Source organism: Lissotriton helveticus, chromosome 1_1 (assembly GCF_964261635.1).
Source record: "Lissotriton helveticus chromosome 1_1, aLisHel1.1, whole genome shotgun sequence".
NCBI lineage: Eukaryota > Metazoa > Chordata > Amphibia > Caudata > Salamandridae > Lissotriton > Lissotriton helveticus.
Window position 1 is genome coordinate 1,343,025,948 of NC_136057.1, and position 18,540 is coordinate 1,343,044,487.

Below are 18,540 nucleotides of genomic sequence, written 5' to 3' on the forward strand. Positions count from 1 at the left end.
AAACCATGTTTAGGGGAGTGAGCACAAGCACTTAAGCACTGATATAGCAGTGGCAGAGTGCACAGAGCCCTAAGGCCAACACAAGCAAAAAGCCAGCAAAATTGGAGGCAAGCAAGCAAAAATTTTGGGAGAAGACCACATTAAAGCTGACAGGTCGAACACCCTTTCACAGAGGGACCTTCGGGCAGTACCGATATGTGTGCCTTAGGAACCTATAAAAATACATTTATATATAAATGTCTGCAAAAACTATATGTAAATGTAAACATTATTCATTGTTGGCTAGATCCCCATTTTTCTTCTGACAGACTTGCAACTGGAAAGGTCATTAATAGCATACACAAACTTTATGCAGTATTCTGTAGCAATGAAACAGGATAAATGCTTTTGCGTACGTTTAATAACTACTTTATAGTGTACAAGCTCATTCTTACTCTACATACACTTAGTTCTGAACTTCGATTACGTTTAGAGGAGTGAATGAAGAAAGGTATTTAAACAGAATATCAGAAACACATATATCATGGACCAAAAGATAATGTCAAGAATATCGATTAAGCCAATATTGTGAAGGTTAAGTCTCTACAGCTCAACAAAGTTTTAATATATATAACTCCACATATATGTCCCTGGACGATAAATTTATCTTCAAGGTACATGGATTTGGGGTTAAGAACAGTAAATCTATACTTAACTATTTGCCCGTACCTTCTCTATATTTTGGTCCTTGATATTTTTGACACGTTAAGTCCACATGATATTTCTGCTTCTGATATTCTGTCAGCGATCCCATAGAGATGCATTCAGAATATAATCACATTCACTAAACCAGACGTTTGTGGGTGTGCACAAGCAAGTGTAATGCATTTCCTTCGCGTATCTTGAAATCCAGTAGATCAATCACATATGCCATAGGGATTGCAAAAAAGAGTTCCTAATAGCATTGAGTGAAATTCCACAAATGTCCTAACCTACGTCATGCATGATATTCGCACTGCATACAATGTGTCTGCATAGAATAAATAAAGTCACTATTTTTGGTGAATACCAAGCACTTACACAGCTTTGTTTGTTGCATTTTTGAGTCGGAAATGAGAAATGTTGTTACCAGGTCCAACGACATGTGGATGATTACTGAGTTGGAAATGGGTCTGTAGATCTTAAAAATCTTTCTGGATTGTAGAGAAAGCATCATTTTCCTTAAATGGTAAAGTGGTCCTGTTTCCTCAGACCAATGATGAGCTGGGTGTGGCGTTTAATACTTCAGTGTAGCGATATTGGATTACAAGAACCTGCCGAAGGTTGCAGGACCAGGGCTGCTTTAATTTTTTATGACGTCCGCTTCATACAAGTCAAGTTTGATGTTGCAGAGATATAATTGATGGTACCATGATGTCTGGTACTCCTATCATTGTGTATGGGCCAAAGGATGTATTTGGTCACTTGCGTTACCCTGGCATTGCTTGCTTTAAGAGAGTCAGGTTATTTTATTGGGTATACCTTGGTAAGGAACTGACTACAAGAATCCATAATAAATTGAAAATATTCTATGTGCCAGTTCCATTGTAATCTACTTTTTAAGTAATATTAAACATTAGGTGACCTCTTTGTATGATATACTTTGTTCTGCTTACTCTAAGGTTGTTTCACGAAAACCTACAAAGATGTTGACTTCTTTGGCAACGATATTAGGGCTCTCATCCGCGAAAACCCCACTGATTGCCAGGATTCATGCACCAACTCCCCTGACTGTCAGTTCTTCGCCTATGTTACAGAGCAGTATAATCCAGCTCCCGAACTGCGGTAGGTACACAGTGGCATGGTATTATTGTGGAACAATGTTTTGTAGAACAATTTGACAGGTTATAGTTCATTCTCACACCAGTTCACAGATGAACTTCAGAAGATTTGCCACAGGTACAGTGGTACCAATTAGAGAAAGGGGCTCCACAATACCAAACCATATATACAATCACAAATGTATACCCATGAACATTTGGAGAGCTTTAGTTACCCATCACGAATCATCAACCTATAGAGGGAAACCGCTCTTAGTTGACGGAGCATTCTAATACATGTTGTCTGTAGATTACTGGTGTTGTAGATTGTGGTTTTCTTTTCAAACAAATATACCTGATTTTATTCATTCCAGCAAATGGAAGTCTCTGGTTGTAGAATTCTGAACTCTAAATTCTATTATGCTAACAAGCCATAGGTAGGGTCCCGTACATATCTGATCCTCCTAGCATTACAGTGGATCTGTGCTGGGGAGAGAACCAACTTTTTGGGCCACAGGTTTTTCCTGGTTGTGACCGACAGAAAAAAGAGATTACATCACCCACCGAAATAGGATTTGTGATATAATGCCTTCCACTGACAGCTCTACGGATGCTTTGTCGACAGAAAACCACAGGTCTGGCTACTGCAAAGTGAGGCAGGTGAACCAAGGGTTTGCAGGACCAGGTATTTTGTCATGTTTACCATGGAGTACCCTGTAGAACAAACTCTAAATTAGACCCTTAATCAACAAAGATAGATCATCAATTGGTCATGAGAATTTTATAATCCTATAGATGAAGGCTATTTCATAATGTTCTATTTCATCATAAACGTCTTGTATAATAAAATATGAGCCATAAAAACAAAGATAGGATTAAAACATGGAATGATGCTTTACCATCATTATATAATACATAATTTTAGATATGATTGAGCATATGCTAAGAGACTGTTGCATATTCAAGTCATACACTTAGATGATCTTTCAGTCACTTAGTGTGAACTAACTCTTAATCTATGATGGGAAATCTTTGCATTTATTGTATCCCAAATGGGGAACGTCGTTTACGACGCAACTTTTAGCACGCAGTGCTATTACAACGCGGTCTTTAAATCGCATTCTATTACAATGCATGACTCTGGGGGGCACTCAAGGATAGGGAATACTTTTAATTTACTATCCAACACCTTCCCTAGTGTCAACGGGGACTGGTGTTGGAAAAGTAAATTAATATATTCACTATCCAACACCCCTTTCTGTTATGCATTGTAAAAGAATGCGTTATAAAAACCGCGTTGTTACAGCATGCGTGCTAAAAGCATGCGTTGTAACAACGTACATCCTATCCTAATACATTTATGTACAGACGTTTTTATGTATTGGGCAGCAATAGCATTTTGGCTCATGTACATAGCTCAATAGGAAGCCTTCATCAGGATAAAAGGTAAAGGACGGGTATTTATAATTTATTCTCTTATTATTACAAGTTGAGACCAAACATATAAAAGCGTATGATAATGGGCACACATTCTTGATAAAATTCAAATCAAATGATCCCTCTTGAAAATGATCCCTGAGCAAAATCAACATCTAATTTGTGCAGTAATGACAATAATGACAATGGTCATTAGGAGTCTTGTGCAGTTCATTTTTGGACTGGATTGACTAGAAAATGTCTCGCCAAGTGAAATTATTTGCTCACACCATTGTCCTGACATTGTCTTTCATGTCTTCTTTCATCGGGTTATGTCCTCATTTGAAAATGTCATGCAGTTAACCAGCCAAATGAAATTTTGCTCCATTTGTGTAATTTCCACAAAATGTAGCAATTTTATTAAGTTGTATGATTTTGCGCACACACCTCCGACCCTAAATCACATAAGCAGTGGATTTTGTTTGAGTCTTTTCTAAAGATGTACCAAATCAGAATCGCAAAGCCAAGGCAGTTACTCATGGTCATGCCACCTACTCCAGGATCCTACCACTCCTCTATGCCCATATGAGCTGCTTCTCTGGTGACGAAGGGACCTTAGTGATAAACACTGCTACTCTGATACCTTCTATGTGTCCCTCCCTCTGTATGAGTTTCATTTGCAAAAGGATGAAGACTGGGCGTGAATTGAATGGCTGCGAGGGAGGCTTGGGTCATTGAGCTTAGCAAAGATAGCTTTACCTGGGGAAAGCTCATTTGGTTTTATTGAAGCGAGAGCAGTGTTTCATGCTTACGATATGCATTGCAGTATAGTACAGCCTACTAAGAAGGACACGTATTTAATTAAAAACCACTGTGGTATCAGCAAGGCTGTGTATATAATGAGAGTTCTGGGATCGATATCATTATGTATATTTATGAAAAAGCTCTGTGATACCAAAGCAGTAAGTTTAATGAGGATGCTCTGCCTTTCAATTCCAGTAAGCTTTGCTTCCAGAAATTCGCTACAAAGCTGCCATCTCCACCAGTCATTAATATCCTTGGCAATGTTGTGTCTGGGTTCAGCCCAAGGAACTGCGATGACAACACTTGTAAGTATTGGACAATAGTTGGGTTGCTTCTGTGAAATGAGTGTGTAGAAATCAATGCAAGAAATATTCCTGGGTTAGCCAATGTGATGTTTATGGTCACATAGTACATTTGCTTCATTTTATGAATTGAATTTCTTTTTCTCATTCTCTGCCACATCATGTTTGAAACTGCAAGATACACTAAACAGTAAATTCAGACATTTAAAGCTCTATCTGATATCCCATGTCCTCCTAATGACAAATCAGTCCTCTCTTGATGGCTCCATTGCATACTTCCCCAACCCCACAGTCACAAGACACAACTTAAAACGTTCTTCTCTTTTCGGACCAGACGGTCCACCAATCACGTCTGTGCTCTTGTTTTCTGGCCAACAGATCCCAAAGATCCCCTGCCTGCCCATGCACAATGTTGACTTCAACTCTAGCTAAGGGGTCATTAAAAACTTTGAAAGCAGTGTGTAATTCCACTGCCAGGCCCACTTGGAAGTGAGGTGAGCACTGGCCATGGATGCAGTTCCATTTATGGCCATCCTACTTGACCCCCTAGCAAGGTCAGTCGCACAACCACAGCAATTGTGACTCATTTCATGTGCACACAAACACTCTTCGTCAATTACTTAATTGACCTCACTTTAGAACCCACGTCGTACTATTTTACAGTCCCTCTGGGTCCTGGCTGCAAAATCTACCTCTTGAGCAATAGCAGTGGAGGTCTCGCAGTACAGAACAACAGGGTGTGGTGACCATAGAAGAAACGAGGGGTTTCTTTAGCGTATGTTGGCAGGAACAAGAGGTTGGGTAAGGAAGATGGATGGCCATTTGGTTGGGTTTTAAAGTTTGTTGTCTGAGAAGGACAAATAGTGACCAAAAAGCAGCTACAGTGAGGCAGATGGAAAGAGTGTTGTAAGAAATAAGGTAGGTGTATGTATTGTGGGTATCATGGAACAGACAGGATTTGTGCCTGTAGGAGTAGGCCACCTACTGATCGATGGGTGGTGGGGAAAAACTCAAATAGGATGACCTGGATGAGATGTGTCTTGGCTTGGAGGCATCTCCAGTAGGAGATTTAAGAATTACATTAATGACTTCAAACATAGACTAATAGTACCATATTCATTCATTTACCTTATCTCTCTGATTTCAACCACCAGTTGCTTTTTAAACACTTCTTCCTCTGTCTGCCCCCACTGTCTTCCCCCCTGTATATTCCATTACTGTTTCTACTTCTGCCTAACCCGCTGGCCCTTTTCTAAAACTCTTCTTTGTTTCTGTGCCTGCTTTCACAATCTTTGTTTGCCCTTAGTTGTGCTGTTGACTCAAAGTCTTTTCCTCAGCTTGCTCCTACATCATCTCTCCTCTCTCTACAGCTCCCGCTGTCTCTGCCATCACTCCGTTCCTCTGCTTGCTAGCACTACTCATGTTGATTTGATCTCCTGGTCTTCCTCTGCCATCTCTTCATCATGTCTTGCACTGCTTGCCCTCTTGTCTCCATCTCATGCCGCCATCAGCCGTCTCTCATTCCTGCCTCTGCTGTGCTTCTTGCCTCCTTCTGCCTTCATTTATATATCCTTCCCCCGTGTCTTAGTGTGCGTGCCCTCACCTCTCCTCACAGCTTCCTTCATATCTCCCATATCTCCCTCTGCCTACCCTCATGTTTCCTCTGCCATAGTTGTGCTTTCCTCTGCCTACTCATGTTTCATTCCTCTTTCTCTGATGCCTTCCTCTGTCTTCTCTCATGTCTCATTCCACCTCCCCACATGTTGCTTTGCCTGCCCTCTTGTCTCAATCTACCTTCCCTCCTGTCACCCTCTGCTAGCTTTCATGTCTTCTACTTGCCTGAAGTCACCTGATGCTGAGGTGGAGACGGACCAGAACTCACAAACCTTTCTACCACCCTGCCTATTCACCTCACGTTTCAGTTCAATAAAACTGCAAAACTAGTCAAAATAAATTCTGTTTAAATTAATTTTAATTAGTGCGAATGGATGTTCATCTCACGGATTTGGTTGGTTTGTATGTTGTCAAAGTATATCCAGAATTTAGTTTAGATTATATTTGGGACTGACTGCTGATTTGTTTCTGATTGTGGTTTCCTGCCTCCTCAACCAGCGCTCACTGGAGTCAGTCAAGAGTCCTTTTCCGTGAGTCAAAACATCAAGCCGGACACTACAGGCCTGTGGGTTAAGGGCATGTCATGCTCACCACTTCCAATGAATTGTCACTCACAGAAGCAGCAGAGTGGGTGGTTGACAGTTTTGTCTTGGTGAAAAGGAAGGTGGTTTTTGATTAAAATTCATTCTTCCCTTCTCCTTCTCTCCCTACTCAGGTGATTCCGAATGTCCTGAATTTCTCATTCACAATGTTGATTTTCCTGGCAATGACTCACAGAAGCAATTTTATCTTGGTGGAATGGAAGGTAGTGTTTGATTAAAATTCATTATTCTTTTCTCCTTCTCTCCCTACTCAGGTGATTCCGCATGTCCTGAATTTCTCATTCCCAATGTTGATTTTCCTGGCAATGACTTTGAGCAGGTTCTGGCTCCTGATGCTGAGAACTGCCAGCTCATCTGCAGCAACCATCCTCGCTGCCAGTACTTCACATTTCTCACAGAAGACTGGGCTGCTGACAACAGAAAGTAAAACATTATTTTTCTGTCGGTTTGTCTGTCTATATAATATACAGTGGTGATCACCACTATGTAGTAATGCTTTTAACTTTTGACCTTGTGGATAGATTTAGATGAAACCTGCAAATCTTCTAACCATGTAAGCTATGTTTCAGCACAGCACGTTTCTAAACTTTTCATCCTTAACTACCCCTGTGCATTATTCTTGCTCATCTTTTCATAGTATTGGTGATCCTGTCCCTTGGAAACCAATTCTTTTGAGATTTGCCTGAGCGTGATGTTTTCCCCTTTTTACTCGTGGGATATTTTTTGGGTGATAGAAAATGTCTCAAAGCAATCCAAATGCAAAAATCTGTTACTCTTTTTAAGAACATGTTCTATTTTGGTCATAGTCAATCAAAACTCCTCTCTGAAGTCAAGGCGGAAATACAAAATCAAAAGCAGCCCAGGAAAATATGTTCAAACAAAGCCTGCACCTTCCTCCCCATTACCTCCCTCTTTTAATCTATTATTTCTCTCTTTCTTGCTGTGTCTGCTTTTTCACCTCAGAAAGCTGGAGAAAGTCACACACATGCATGCAATGGCTGTGGCCTTCAAAAGACGGCCTCCGAAGCCTGCAGCTCCAAGTGGGATGATTATTGGGATACATGGTCGATCTGGCTGTTTGGAATCCAAGTGGAGTTCTGTTGCAGGTAGCACAGGCTGCAGCTGACTCTGTAGACTTGTATGTAGGTTTCTATACACGTTCACCAGATATACAAGGCACGTCGTTCAGACATACCATCACAAACATAGATGCGACCTCAGCCGATTCTAAATTTTCGGTCTTCGGCCGGGCTGCTGCCTTGAGTATTCTTTGGCTTCAGAAGAAGCTTGCCTCCAGCATATTGCACTGTGGCAAGAAAAAGTATGGCTGAATCCTAATGAAACAAATACGATTGCCAATGCAATCTAACCAGCAAATCAGAAAGCTGGTGAATTATGGTCTGATTATCCACAAGCCTGGATTTGTTCACTCCTGTGCCCGCTGCAGAAGGAACATGCTTGTTCGCAGTAAGAGAAGGCACATGGGCATTAGTAAGAGAGAGTACTGCCAATGTACGTATGCTAGAAGAAGCTCTCATGGATGATGAGTAAGCATCCTGAGCTTTCTTCCCTGAAGGTACCGTGAGTCCCAGAAGATTGACCGACACCTGTACCACAGCCTTTACCTGAAAGTCAAGGGTAATGTGTTCAAAAACAATTGCATCTAATGTAGCACATTCACAAACTGAAGGCAGCCAAAGCCTGCATGCACCTCCTGTCTAACCAAGCTGAAGTTCGCAGGTCGAAGACTAAGGAGGCTTGCAAGAGACGCGAAGAACGCCTGCAAGAAAAGAAGCAAGAGATCATAAAGACGCGCTCAGAGGAGGGCGAGAACAAAATGTAGGCAGTACTTCCAGTGTGTAAATAGTGAACGTCTATCAGTGCCAAAAAACATCCAATACTAATGATTCTCAACTTTCACCAATAGAATTCCTCCCAGTGGAGCAATGTGTTATCACACCCAGCCTGACATGGCTTACAGTCAACCTGCATGAACTTATAGAAACACTGAAGCTATACAAGGCAAAATGCCACTCAGTTTGCAGTTTTATTGTTGAAGCATCAACTTCAGATATGCATTAACAAACTTTATTGTTAAAATTCTTATTTCTCTTCATTCCTGCAGCTGTGAACTGCCCATATAGACCATGTTCATAATTGGTTTGAAGGCAAGCAGCTTAAGTGTCTACTATTTGCTTGTGCACTGTCCATGGGCTTGCAGTCTATTCCGGGTCTTCTATGGGGCCATCAAAACATGGTCATAAATGGCATATTAAAAACATGATTATTTCTGGCAACCACAAAAGTACAGGCACATAGGAGCTACTTTTGTGTCCTCTGTGACTGAAATCTGTCCAATAGGAGCAAAGAAAGAGTTTGGCCCACGGGGCAGCCTCTTCTAGGTCTCCAGACTCCAAAAGGTGTTGAACTCCAGACCTCTCAACCTATTTGTTAAACAGAGTTGAGAGAGGAGTTGGTATTGGAGACGGAAACCTGAGAGAAGAGGAAGCAACATTAGGATCTAGTCAGAGCAGTCACAATTTAATGTAGGAGTGGAGTGGACGTTTTACACGCAAGAACATCCAGTGAAGGCTTTGAGAATGTCCACTTCCCTTTTTAAAAGCTCTGCAGGTTCTTCTGTGGGTTGGCTACATTCATCAAAGGAGCAGCAACTGAGTCTTTTCAGATGGTTAAACTGTGAACAAATGCACATTATGCCTTTAGCCCATGATAGGGCAGATTTCAAAATGTAATTTCTGATTAGTTGCTAATCTGTTTTTCAATAGGTTCTTTTGCTATCTGAAGAGCTCTGCCACGATACCTTCATACATTCGGTTGAACAACGCTGTTTCAGGCTTCTCGCTAAGAAGCTTTGGGATTAAAAGAAGTAAGTTAAACATATTCTCCTGCATGGCTAATGTTTAGGTTGGATTCTAAAACAGGCTTCACATTTAGGGTGTCGGTGAGTAAGTGCCCTGGGGTTCAAACATCAAATTGTATGGCAAGACAATCTGCCAGGTTAATTGATGATAAATCCTGGTTTCTCAGTGCAATGTTTGTCTGCAGATGCACCTCAAGGGTAACACTATCAAACAGGAGCTACAGTTTTAGGAGAACCATTTTTAGGCAAATATGGTCATTATGTGTAGTGTTGATAATCTGCCTTTCTTTCACCACTTTTGTGTATTTCTGACTACTAATTTTAGTTGAGCCCATGCATTGCATGGTTTATGTACATGGATTCTAGCTAACTTTTGACTGTCTTGAAACCATGACTCTCAAATGGATCCACCTCATAATTTATGTATTGCCAGATAAAGGGTAACAATATTGTGACCTGGTATGCTAAAAAAACACCAGACAAAACAGTTAACATTTTGATCCTTTGTTTGATACATAACGGTCTCTTTGGGCCTGATTCACAATGGTAAACTTACACTTTTGTGTAAGTTTACGAGTATTTGCTATCCAAAATGGGATTCATGAGAAGGCTCTTTACGAGTGCAGAGTCTCCGCACATAAATAGATAAGTCTTTTCATGTGAAGAGACTCCGCACTTGTAGAGATTTCTCGTAAATCCCTTTGTGAATAGCAAACAATCGTAAACTTACACAAAAGTGAAAGTTTACCTTTATATATTAGCCCATCAATTTCTAGTTACAATTATACCCTCCTGAAAAGAGGGCAGTGGCGGCTGCTGCTTAACCGCGGTGGGTGGAGGGAAATATATACATATATATATATATATATACATATATATATATATATATATATATATATATATATATATATATAGTTAGGATTATTTTCCATAGGGAAATCGCAACATTCTATTGGGAATAACTTTGGCGCCGGTTGAGGAATCCGCTCCGCTCCTTCCCTGAAAGTTTGGGGGGGATTCGTCAAGCGGGGGCCGAGATAAAAGGGGGGTCCCAAAACGTGTTTTCCCCATGTTAATTTCCATAGGGCGGTTGGACTCTCTTTTAGCCCGAACGGCTGAATGGTTTTCCACCAAACTTGGCAAAATTGTAGGGACTGGTAGCCCGATGTGCCTTTGCTATGTCTCAAGATATGTGCTCCAGTGGTTTTTACGAAAATTAACTTTGAAAAAATATATATTGGGCTACATTGGGCTATATATATGTTAGAGCCCAAATGTAGCCCAATGTAGCCCAAAGATGGCCACCAGAGACAAAAAAAAACAAATGTAGCCCAAATATCAGCCAGATGTAGCCCAACTATAGCCCAATGACAGAATGTCCCAGAGTGTTCTAAAGAACAACTAGAGCTCTAACAGTCTTACTTATGACAAAAGTATGGCACACCTGAAGTCATCTTGACTGGAATAAAGTGTTAACACTTAAAACATTTAATTTGCAAAGGAACAAAATGAGGGGGTTCTTTTTGCCATAGAAATTAGGATTAGTGCTGAAGAAAGAAAAATTAGGGCACATTTTGAGTGACTTCTCAAATCCTTTTATATTTCATTAAAAGAATTCTGATATGCAGTCTCCCAAGATGGCCACCAGAGACAAAAGAGCCCAAATGTAGCCCAAATATCAGCCAGATGTAGCCCAACTATAGCCCAATGACAGAATGTCCCAGAGTGTTCTAAAGAACAACTAGAACGCTAACAGTCTTACTTATGACAAAAGTATGGCACACCTGAAGTCATCTTGATTGGAATAAAGTGGTAACACTTAATACATTTAATTTGAAAAGGAACAAAATGAGGGGTTTCCTTTTGCCATAGAAATTTTATATATATATATTCACTGAAAAAACCATAGGTTACACACCAGTTATAGTTATAAGTTTTAGTGGTGTTATAGTTAGCTGGACATTTTACTCATACAAAACCAATGAAATTGCTCCTATATAGTTAGTTGTACTAACTATATTTCGCGCACCCGCAATCCACTGCTGATGTCACATATTAGATCATTCATGACATGGTCAGTGACATCACTGATGACATCTCAAATTACATCGCTGATGACATCACTGATGACATCATCCACGTGACAATCACATACACCTTTTCATACACTATTACAATTTTTCATCACTGTTTGTAAAATACAGAGTATCATATTTAAATCCATTGTCACAGCAGTACAAGTATCTAAAAATCCACTCAGTGATTCATAGATGTATACACACATCTAATCACTTACCTATGGATTCACTCATACATGCTGTCAATGAACAATAGAACACTATCAAAAATACTTATACATCTATATCGACATTAAACAACAGCACGCGTCCTATTCACATATGAAGTCATCCTACTCACTTATGCAAACAATGGATCATACTTACATATTTACTTAGCAAAACACTTATACAAACACCACTTCTTCTATTCATTTAGATAGTAAGTCATACTTAGTGAATTATAAAATCATTATTACAAGTATACAGTTATCCATACAGTCACTCACACAATCATTGTGTCTTATGTATACTTATTTATATACAACAACTGACACATACACTGCCTTTTATTTTTCTAGTTTGTTGGACTTGTACCTTTGAGAAATATATTTGCTCATTACCACACCCATAAAGAGATTCCCTCACCCAAACTGTTAGAACATGTAGTTTTAGCTTCATATATCTACTGAATCAACTATTCACACATCTTTGGACAGTCACACACCCCCCACCGAACCACACACACTTTCACACTCCCATACAAATACTCAGTTAACTAATCCATAACTAATATAGACTTTCACATAGCTAGTAACCAACTGTAGAATCAGTTTACACAACAACTGACAAAGTGATACAGATATCCACACAATTTAGTCACTATCCACTATATTTAGTGAGACATTATAAATTGGTCAAGTAAACAGTCAATTACACTGCTACTAAATCCTCCATCCAAATATTTATTTATATATATCCACTCATTCTTCAATGTAAATTGCTATATAAATAATGCATATTTAAATAACGAAGCAAACCACATTCACTGGATGATGTCATCAGTGATGTCATCAGTGATGTCATTTGAGATGTCATCAGTGATGTCACTGACCATGTCATGAATGATCTAATATGTGACATCATCAGCAGTGGATTGCGGATGCGCGAAATATAGTTTGTACAACTAACTATATAGGAGCAATTTCATTGGTTTTGTATGAGTAAAATGTCCAGCTAACTATAACACCACTAAAACTTATAGTTTTTTTGAGTGAATTTCAAAGGTTTTTTAAAAACTAATTCCTAACTATATAACTCCTGAAACCTATGGTTTTTTCAGTGAATTTCAAAGGTTTTTTTAAATGCTAATTCCTAACTATATAAGGCCTGAAACCTATGGTTTTTTCAGTGAATTTTAAAGGTTTTTTAAATGCTAATTCCTAACTATATAAGGCCTGAAACCTATGGTTTTTTCAGTGAATATATATATATACACAGTTCAGTTAGTCTTTATAGGATATTTTTACAATCATAAAAGACACCGCAACAAGTGTCATCTAAAACAATAAATGCATCTTAAGAGCACACCTACTTACAAAATTTATTATCATTATCGAATATTCCTAAGATTGAAAGAAATCGTTAAAATAGAAAAGACAAGTTGATATACAAAAGTACATCCCTGGAGCCAGCCTAATGGGGAATAAACGTTAACCACATAGTACAGTCTAATTGGCCTACATAGCTTGCCGTCTCAAGGCCTAGAACCAACTTAAAAATGTCGCCACTGCAATAACTTTGTCTGAGCAAGTGTTTGCGACCAAGATACGGAAGGCTGTTAGGCTTGATCTAGTGCTTAACTTAGAACACAAGGGCCTAAGCCGAGGACCGTTGTATGCGGGACATACAAAAAATACTTGTGTTATCGTTTCTTCCCTTAAATTACATGAGGGGCAGACAGTGTGAGGTTTTGTTCCATTTAACAGTAAAAGATCATATTGGGAGACTCCCTACTCTAAATTGGTGATAGAGTTTTCTATCACCAGGGATGGCAATTAGATTTCAATAATCCTCTATTCCTGACGAGAATTTATGTTCCATAAAAAGAGCTGTAAGTGAACTACTATCTACCAACTCATTTTTACTGGGAAATGAATAACTTATCTGGTCATCCCACAGGTGACGGAGGCCCATATCAGTCAAGTTGTTCTTAATCTTCTGTAGCCATTTGATTTTGACAGTCTGGGCAGACTGTCTGATATGCTTAAGGGCGCAGGCATATGGTGCCAGTTCAGGTGTAGTCCAGATCCGCCTCCAGTAGGCTAAGGGTCTAAACCCTGCCACTTCATCAATGGATACACATCCTAGATCTAACAATAGGGGCTTGGTAGGGGTGGATTGGGGCAAAGAAGTCAATATTCTCAGGAATTTATTTTGCGCAGTAACAAGAGGGGATAAGTTGTCATACCCCCATAATTCTGCGCCGTATGTGATGGAAGCTCTAACTTTCCCATTGTAAATCGCTATAGCAGAGCCAACAGGTTTGGTACTAGAAAGTCTATGTTCTTTAAGTAGGGCTCCTACTAACTGATTATGCCTGTGTGTGTGTGTGTGTGGGTATATGTATGTGTGTATATATATATATATATATATATATATATATATATATATATATATATATATATATATATATATATATATATATATATATATATTTTTTTTTTTATCTCTTACCTGTAGGCTAGTTGCCACCTCTCGCTCCTCTTCGTCTCTTCAGTCGACTGCAGGAGCAGGAACCACACATGCTGAAGTACTGGGTTTTTCAGAACCCAGCGGTGCCAGGGGTACACCCTAAGACTTCGGGTCCTCCCTGTGTCAGACTACAGAAACTCAGAGTCTTCTAGGTGAAGTCAAAGATCGTGTTTATTGGCTGCAACCAAGTAACAGGCGTCCTAGAAGTACAACACGGTGTATATTCTCAGGAGACTGCTCAATCTTACAAAACCAGCCTTCTCTTTTTATACAAAATATTATGCTTCAGGCAAACATTCCCTATTTTACAGTTGACCATTCACATATTTTCAATACAAAGAAAAAGCAGAGTCATGATGACATGCCCATAATTCAGTTTGTTCAGCCCACAATCAATTACCCGGCAAGGCCCAGTATTTTCATCAGATATCGAGGAAACCCCAATAAAAACGGGTGCCTCCTCCTCGTAAAGCAAGTCATAAAGAAAGAAGCAGAGGCAGGTGTGTGTAAGATTAGGAAGGGTTTGTGTGCGATGAAAGGTTTATGGCATGTTGTGCCTTGATACTATCTCACCCAGCCACTGGGAGAGGAACTGACCGAACAGGTTTGGCCCCGGGCAGTGGAGTCTGCTTGCCCAGGTCGAGCAGAAGTCAGAAAAGGTGTACGTGTCATTCAGACTCAGTTTTGGCTTTAGTCACCGGCCTATGTGAGGGCAATCACAAAATGGCTGCCGTTCACAAAATAGAACCCAAGGGTTCAGGGCGAAAACTCAGAATTCAGGGTGATTTCGTCACTCGAATATGACGAAAATGTTTGTGCATAGTCTACTAGTCATTCTCGGTCTGCTGATATCAAATTTGTCATGATACGACAATGTTTATGACACAGGTCCAACATTTTCAGTACCACAGACTCTCCTTTTGCCCTTACATAGGAAATAACCTATATTCATGCTAATCTGAGTCCAGGTCTATATTCATAAAGTCATTGAGATGTTGCTGTAGCATCATCCTATTACTTAGCTCGTCCCTCGATACAGGTTTCCTTATACACGATGTAGCACAGAGGCCACATATTGCAGGAGCACACTGTATGCACAGACAGAACAGAAAAAGAATGGCTAAGATCATCCCAATGACCATCAGAATTTTCCATCCCCAGGCGGATATCAGTTCCCAGAACCATTCCATCAATGACCAATCTCCTTTATCCACATGAATAGATTCGGAAATCTTATGTAGTTTGGAGATGGCCTGGTACACTGTTGGAGCGTTATCTGGAATGAAAACACAGCAACTCGATTGGATCACTCTACATACCCCACCTCGGTCTGCAAGTATGACGTCCAACGCGACCCTGTTCTGAAGGGTCATAAAGCGATCCGACTGGAGCTCAGCAGTCAAATTACTAAGGGCACCGGCAGTTTCATCTACGGTGGATTCAACCACCCTCGTCAATTGCCCTATGTTCCTGCTGTTAACCATGGGTCCCCAAAACGGCAGAAAAGCCCTAATTAAGTCTCCCAATTCTTGTCCTGCAGTATCTTCTTTACTGAAGACACCTCGAACTATCCTTGTCTTGTGGTAATCTGCTGCAGCGGTGTAGGTGGGAGGCAACAGGAACGAAACAAAACATGTGCCCGAAAAGTCAGGGGGCAACCATGTATAGGCTCTATCATAGCAGATGAAATAGGTACCCTTAGCTGCTAAGAACGAAGGGGAAGTCTGGGACGCAAAAACATACGTTTCAGTGCAGGTACTCTTCCCTAACTGAGCTCTGGGATTCTTGCCATTACCTTGCAGACATAGGTGACCCTGATGGGGTACAATCCAAATCGGGGAAGATCTCTTTGCTTGCTGTTTCTCACTCAGAGTCACTCCATATCCGGTCACGTTCCATCCTATATATACTAGTGTCTCATCTCTCGGGATAGTCTCATAGGAAATATCTTCCCTAATCATATCTACTATACCCTTAACTAGAGCACTATTTTTAGGATTGTCCTTTTCAGAACGTGGGGGGTAGGCTTCATGTGCGTAGATGAACATTGTTCTGTATGCCCACACAGAACCATTGTGGCTGAATGGCAGGACCAGATAAGGGATACCTTTATCCGTTGTGTGAGGCATAAGACCACACACCCAACAGTTAGTCGTGTTCATTACTAGTTGGTGTTGGTGCAAAAGCTGAACGAAGAAGTTATTAATAACTCTAATCTCCTAACAGACTCATGTTCAGGAAAAGGGTGGAAAGAATGCGAGGAAACAGTAGGAGGAGGTATTGACTGTGTAGTGGGTGCAAATGTCACTTGAAAAGAGAGTAACACATATCCTATTAAAAACATCATTACACTGAACAACGTAAAAATGCATGATATCAAAAAGCTTTTCTTGGTCATCATTCTACATATTTTAGCTTTAAAGTTCATTGTTTTGGCAGGTCTCTCCATCTCGAAAAACTCCATCCTCTCTAAATGCTGCTCGCGATGGTAGGGTGTTCTATGCTAAGGAATGCTTCTGTCAGTCCAGGGCAACTCCCTTAGACCAACCAGAACTGTCGACCTAACGTCTTCAGCTGCACTCCAAAGACTTGGGCAACGCGACCCTACAGCGGAACCCGGATGGTGGTTCGAAAAACAAAAATAAAAAAAGTTTCTCAGATGAGAGAGCTGCACTTTTCAAAAAAAGCAAAGGAAAGAAAAACTTTATTAGTTCATAGTTCTCGGCCTCAGGTTATAGCGTCTTTTTCCAGGTAATGTCTGGTTTTGGAACAGTAGTTCAAGTTCTGTAGTGTCCAGTCGGATTGACGGTGGCACAGCTTCTTGCAAAAGATTGTCACTTTCTTGTTCAGAAATTGTTCCTTTTATGCGTGCATCACTGAAAGGCAGAAAACGAGGCACAGTCTCAGTCTCAGAGTCAGCAACACCCTCCTGGCCCCACCGGTCGTACGGCAGAGGCAAAGGGACCCTCTTGCAGTGTACGCCGTGGATCCAGTTCTTCTTCCCTTCCACTCGAACGGCTGATCTTGTTGAGAGAAGAACTAGGTGAGGGCCGTTCCAACGGGGCTGGTCATTCTTTGTTCGCTGGAAACTCTTGACCAGCACCCAGGATCCAGGATCGATACGATGTCCTGGAGATTCAGAGACCTGAGGCAGAGTGTCGTGAACCTGTTGGTGTAAAACACGCAATTTAGCCGTCAATTCATACAAATAGTCAAGAAGTACAGGGTGTTCGATCTCACTGAATTTTGTCGGCCTTGGCACTCCCCATATGTTGGCCGGACGGCCGAACACAATTTCATATGGACTAAGTCCCACTCGCGAATGCACAGTCATTCTTGTTGATAGGAGTGCTAAAGGCAGAGCGTCAGGCCATTTAAGACCAGAGCTCGCTTGGATTTTGGTCAGCTTCAGTTTTAATGTGCCATTGTAGCACTCTACTAGTCCAGCTGATTGGGGGTGATTTGCAGCGTGGAATTTCTGTTGGATGCCTAGCCCTTCACATACTTTCTTCATCACTCGTCCTACAAATTCACTCCCATTGTCACTCCAGACCATTCTCGGCATTCCAAATCTAGGGAAAAATTCTTTGACAAGGGCTTTAGCTGTGGACAAGGCAGTGTTGTCCTTCAGGGGGTATTCTTCTACCAATCTCGAAAAGGCACAAACAACAACGAGTACGTATTTTAAATTGTTGCACCTTTCCATGTGGATGAAATCTAGCTGCAAAGCCTCGAACGGATACGTTGGAGGTGAAAAATGACCAGCTGGAGTTGGGGTTCCCCTACCAGGATTGTATTTCAGACACACCATACAATTTGTGACCACATTCTCTGCACACTTGGGAATTCCAGCATTTTGCCATACTGGAGCCAGCACCTTACAAATCCCTTTCACGCTGATGTGAGCCATTCCATGGGCCATTGTAACCACTGCAAGCATGTACGCATCGGGTAACAACCATCGCTGATGCTCTGACAATTCAACCCAACAACCATTTGCATCCAATTTACCCGTACTCTCTCTCCACACACTCAATTCTTTCTCTGTAGCTTCAGCTTGAATAGACTTCACACTCTCTATCGTGTCTTCACACATTCCAATGTCACCAACCCATCTCGCAGGGCCTGCAACATACATTCGACTCATCACATCCCTCGCTGTTTCTTTAGCGACTTCATCAGCAAATGCATTTCCACGACCAACATCATCAGTCACCTTCTTGTGTGCACTGCATTTTACAATCGCAACTTGCAAGGGCAACGTAAGTGACTCGAGAAGCTCATTCACCAACTGACCATGCTGTATCTTAGCTCCATGCGAAGTCAGGAACC

At 40.9% G+C, this 18,540-nt stretch overlaps 1 protein-coding gene and 1 pseudogene across 1 annotated transcript in view; both read left to right on the top strand.

Moving 5' to 3' along the window:
• LOC144823916 (coagulation factor XI-like) overlaps nt 1-18,540 on the top strand; it is a 232,273-nt gene that overhangs the window by 149,275 nt on the left and 64,458 nt on the right. The window contains exons 5-8 of the mRNA XM_078682830.1: nt 1,641-1,803; nt 4,194-4,303; nt 6,771-6,939; nt 9,303-9,403. Of these exons, the coding sequence (XP_078538956.1) occupies nt 1,641-1,803; nt 4,194-4,303; nt 6,771-6,939; nt 9,303-9,403 (543 nt within the window). The remainder of the gene's footprint in view (nt 1-1,640; nt 1,804-4,193; nt 4,304-6,770; nt 6,940-9,302; nt 9,404-18,540) is intronic.
• On the top strand, nt 6,946-9,293 carry LOC144823922 (large ribosomal subunit protein eL19 pseudogene; annotated as a pseudogene).